General features: G+C 38.1%; 1 protein-coding gene across 1 annotated transcript in view; it reads right to left on the reverse strand.

Moving 5' to 3' along the window:
- Positions 1-390: 390 nt before the first annotated feature.
- The window catches only part of cdc34a (cell division cycle 34 homolog (S. cerevisiae) a), a 24,619-nt gene continuing 20,060 nt past the window's right edge, over positions 391-4,949 (reverse strand). Inside the window, exon 5 of the mRNA XM_016273764.1 lies at positions 391-1,550. Within this exon, the coding sequence (XP_016129250.1) occupies positions 1,334-1,550 (217 nt within the window). The 3' untranslated portion in view covers positions 391-1,333. The remainder of the gene's footprint in view (positions 1,551-4,949) is intronic.

The raw sequence follows: 4,949 nt of genomic DNA on the forward strand, positions 1-4,949 counted from the left end.
TGGTAGTGATTTTGGACTTAGAACAATAGACATGTTATGATCCATTTTGCCACACTTAAATATGCAACAATAACGAAGGACATAATGGCATTACTTGATTTTATGCTGCTTTACTTCGAATAAAATGCAAATTTACCAGAATGTTCATAAAAATGTTCCAAAAAAAAAAAAAAAAAAAAAATGTCGATAAGAGCATAACCTATTAGCTATGGTTAGGTTAGAGAATGATAAATCTAACAAAACCGTAACAATAAGAAGCCCACTGCTGCACTCTAGTGGCAAAATTGGTATTCTGGTAACAGTTGACTGTTACCAAAATATACAGGAACTCAGTTTTATATACAATTACATAAAATTATTTATATATATTATCAACATAATTGCATTACAAATTCTAATAAAGATCTTTATTCAGACTTTAAATAGATTTACAAAGCATAACAAAAAGTAGAAGAAAAACAAAAAAGTACAAACAAGGGAAAGTGGCCCAAAATACCCCCGTGTGCATATGAATTTGCTGAAAGGGTTTAAAGAGTCTGTTCGGGTCAAGAGGTCGGCCACAAACACACCAATGTCTTGTGTCCATTTTCCTGAGGAGGATTTTAGGTTCCAAATAAAGCGTCACCACAAAGCTTTAAAATGAAAAAGGATAAATGACAACTAAAATACCAATAAATGTCAAAGAGTAGCTAAATGTAGCGAATATTCAAACGCAATACCTCGCAACCCCATAAAATCAAGAACAAAACACAAATAAGACATGCCTGTTGGTGGATAAAATAAAACATTAAAGTCCAAAAAGAGGACGAAGCTTAGAATGGTGTGAACTGTATGCAATGCATTTATCACCCATTTATCAGTCAGCTTGTTCAGTCCTTGGCTACAGAGGCAGAATATGATGCATTGTGGTGTAAGAAAGAGAAGTAGCCCTGAGAATGTGTATTAGCTACTTTTTTTCCCCACCCAAGTCGCCAATACTGTTGAATCACAGACACTGAAAACCTGAGATCAGTTGCCTTTGAAAGGCAAGTTGTTTACCGAGAATCAAATAAACATGAGCTGGACTGTTTCACACTGATTGGTTGAACCCAACCTGCCCCCAAAACCAGACAAAACTACAAGAAAAAAAAAACCCTAAATGAGTCTCGGTTTGGAGTTGACTGCTACTTCTGGTTGCTGCTTGAACAGACGTAAAGAGTTCATCTCTTGCCCTTCATGATGTCGGGGATCTCAGATCTTCAAACAGAAAAAAATCCTTTTCGACTTGATTTAAAAGCTACAAAACCAAACGGAAAACCGAAGCGGAGAGTTCGGAAAGCTTGGGCGCTGCTCGTCAAGAGTCCTCTGTCCCAGAGTCATCTTCATCATAGCAACAGTCCTCACCCTCCTCTTCATCGTCTAACTCCTCATCATCATAGTAGTCGTCATAGAATAAGGTGGAGCCCTCGTCGGCAGGTGGGGCGCGGGTACGGACGCAGTATTCGGCCAGCGTGGTGGGCACCTTGACCCCATCCCGCTCTGCGTCGGCTTTGGTGGCTAGAACCTGCTTCCTGTGAACAGGACCAAACCATGCAATTGAGTACAAACGCACAAAATGCAACACAAATACTATGCATGCATAGGTTTAGATGTATTTGTATATTCACATGCATAACTCGTATATCGTATTCACCGAATTAAATCCAATACTTGTTTCATTCAAATTTTGGGGTGCCAATTCCAAAAATAGTGCCCGTTTTTCTCTACAACACACTTATTCATAAAATGTGCATTTTGTAACATTTCTGCTTTAAATAACCATTTGTAAGGTGAAGTGGTCTTGCATTATTACTTAATTATCAGAGAACTGCCACAAAGACATGATTTCTGTCTTCCTCCGAGCCGGATTACAACTATTAGCTCAATTCATAGACAATTTTCACATGTATGAATCAGTGGCTGTTACTACAACCAAACAGTAGCCGTTTCCGTCACCCTGTTTTTATACGCATGTTGACGTATCGCATCAGAAAGTGATGGAAACACAAAATTGAGAAGAAAAAAAAATCTCTTAATTCACACAAAAAAAAAAGGTTTACACTTGCTTGAGATTTTTGACTTGTGGGAAAAAGGGTTAATGCGAATAACGGGAGACAGAAACGCATTTGCCAAATTAATTCTTCCATGTGCATAAAAAAAAAGTCACGTGACTGCGTTATGGGATGGCATAACCTGACTAAACAGCGGACCGATCTCATTGAACAGCATCTGAAATGTTATGGTCATTCCTAAATGCCCGGGCAAAGTCTGTCGCCAAAGTATTTCTGTATTATTGTCTCCCAGAACAGTCTTAAGCCGGCGGCACACTAGAAGATTTTAAGGCCGATTTTAAGCCCGATTTGCATTCCTGAACGATCAGGGAGTGTGGCCCGATTTGAGGCTTGTCGCAAGCGATTTTTTGTCCAAAAAATCCTGTTGTATGGTGTCATTACGATTAAACTTGTTTGACATTTACGACTCTTATGTCTTCATGTCACTGTGAAATCGTTCCTACAATCATCATGCGTGTGTGGTCTCGGGGTCTGCTCGAATCGTCTAGTGTGTACTTTCAGAGGATTATAAGGCTAAAAATCGGTTGAAACAGTCTTCATGTCTGTGGTCTCCCATGGTTTTAAAATCATTTTAAGATTTGAAAATCATCTATTGTGCAGCCAGCCTTACATGACTGCGTTCCCAAACAGCAGCATTCACCTCCGAAAGCAATGACCGCATTTATTGGGTTTCGTCTGCTTTCGTCTCATATTTAAGTAATTAAATATAAAAATTATATTCAGTGGTTTCTCCTACTTTTCTTAGTGATATTTAGTGCCAGTTTATCAGGAAGTGACGATTTTGCTCCCTTTGACTCGTTGGATAGAAACGGTGCTTATTCGCAAATGTTTTATGCAATATTTTGTGACCAATTTTACACACAAGTTAAATTTGCAACTTTGGATGGCATTACGATTAAACTTGTTTGACATTTACGACTCTTATGTCTTCATGTCACTGTGAAATCGTTCCTACAATCATCATGCGTGTGTGGTCTCGGGGTCTGCTCGAATCGTCTAGTGTGTACTTTCAGAGGATTATAAGGCTAAAAATCGGTTGAAACAGTCTTCATGTCTGTGGTCTCCCATGGTTTTAAAATCATTTTAAGATTTGAAAATCATCTATTGTGCAGCCAGCCTTACATGACTGCGTTCCCAAACAGCAACATTCACCTCCGAAAGCAATGACAAAGCGATGTTTCGTCTGCTTTCGTCTCATATTTAAGTAATTAAATATAAAAATTATATTCAGTGGTTTCTCCTACTTTTCTTAGCGATATTTAGTGCCAGTTTATCAGGAAGTGACGATTTTGCTCCCTTTGACTCGTTGGATAGAAACGGTGCTTATTCGCAAATGTTTTATGCAATATTTTGTGACCAATTTTGCAAGTTAAATTTGCAACTTTGGATGGAAACCCGGCTAGCGACAGTATTTGACAGAAAATTACAGAATTTATGTGCGTCCCAAATCGCGTACTTATGCACTATTCTATGACGTTTTGTAGTATAAATAGTGCGAGTAGTGCATACACTGAAAATAACAAAAATAAAAAGTGCACTTTAAATACCCGGATGCTGCACTTAAATAACCGAAAAAACGAAGTGTGGAATGTTGGACACTTCATGCACTCAACTGTCGCAGCTTTAATTACGTAGTGAAGGGGGAGGAGCTATTAGAGTCAGATTATGAATGACAAAATAACCTTATATAATTCATACACTACATGCTTAAGTACATAGTGCGACATTTGGGACACAGCTTTTGTGTATTTATAAACTTGTTTATGTAAAGTTCTTTCACTTTAAATGGAGTATTTGAAAATTTTTCCACTCCTTCACAGCTTGTAAGTTAAATGATAGATTTGGAATACTTTTTGATAAGTGCATTAAAGCTGATACATATATATGATTTGAAAAATCCTCATTCTTCATTTGTGAAAAATTTTCATCAACAGAAGTGCATGCGCGAGGTGAATGTTGAGACAAAGCAAGTCAAAGAGGTGATACTGCACATGTGTCGAGCTCGTCCGCCAAGGAGTATACTTTAAAATCTGTGCGGACGCAGCTGTGCGCGAGATGTGGGACGTGGAAAGTGAAGTATATTTATTATTCAAATTATTTCGAATTTTGTTGCCGTTTTTGTATGCTTCGTTTAGCTTGTGTAAAACATCTAGCCTATTATTCAATTGGTGTTTTTTGCACAGTCGGCTCAACATCATAATGTCTGTCAGCCATCGGCGATGGATGATGGCATCGTCTATTGGCCCAACCCTAGTAAAAGATGTGAGCGTAAATGGATAAAAAGGGTTTCTCGAACCTGATGATCTCTGCATACTCGCGGTCTTTCCCCTTGCTGTCCCTCCATTTGCGGTACATGACGGAGGCGTCCACATTGGCAGGCGAGAAGGTGTTGGGCTCATTCAGCAGGGAGATAACACTCAATAAGATCGTTCTGAAAGGGATGCAGATATCAGCTGATTAAATTAAACTAATCACAACTGTTTGGCTTAATGATCTCAAACTGTTGAGGCGTAACCGACAAGAAAAGGCATTGTGCAAAGAATCACAAAGCAAACTGCACAATATACTGCTATTTGACATTGGATTAAGAATATGTAGAATATTGTCGTTTAATTTTATGAGATAATTTGTATGTACCTGACATTCTGTGTAGGGTTCCACCTCTCTGACGGCAGTTCTCCACTCTGGGGATCGTCCACTGGCGGGTGAAGTATGGAAATACATACATCGCCATTCTGAAATAATGTTGTTAAATATGGTTTATATCTTGTTAAATATCTGCTATGCTTACTTTTGATAACATTAAAAATTATGCTTAGTTTCAAAAAATACGATAAAAAAAAAAAGATGTAAATAATA

The sequence above is a fragment of the Sinocyclocheilus grahami genome, unplaced genomic scaffold, assembly GCF_001515645.1.
Source record: "Sinocyclocheilus grahami isolate Dianchi unplaced genomic scaffold, SAMN03320097.WGS_v1.1 scaffold81.1, whole genome shotgun sequence".
NCBI classification, from domain to species: Eukaryota; Metazoa; Chordata; class Actinopteri; order Cypriniformes; family Cyprinidae; genus Sinocyclocheilus; species Sinocyclocheilus grahami.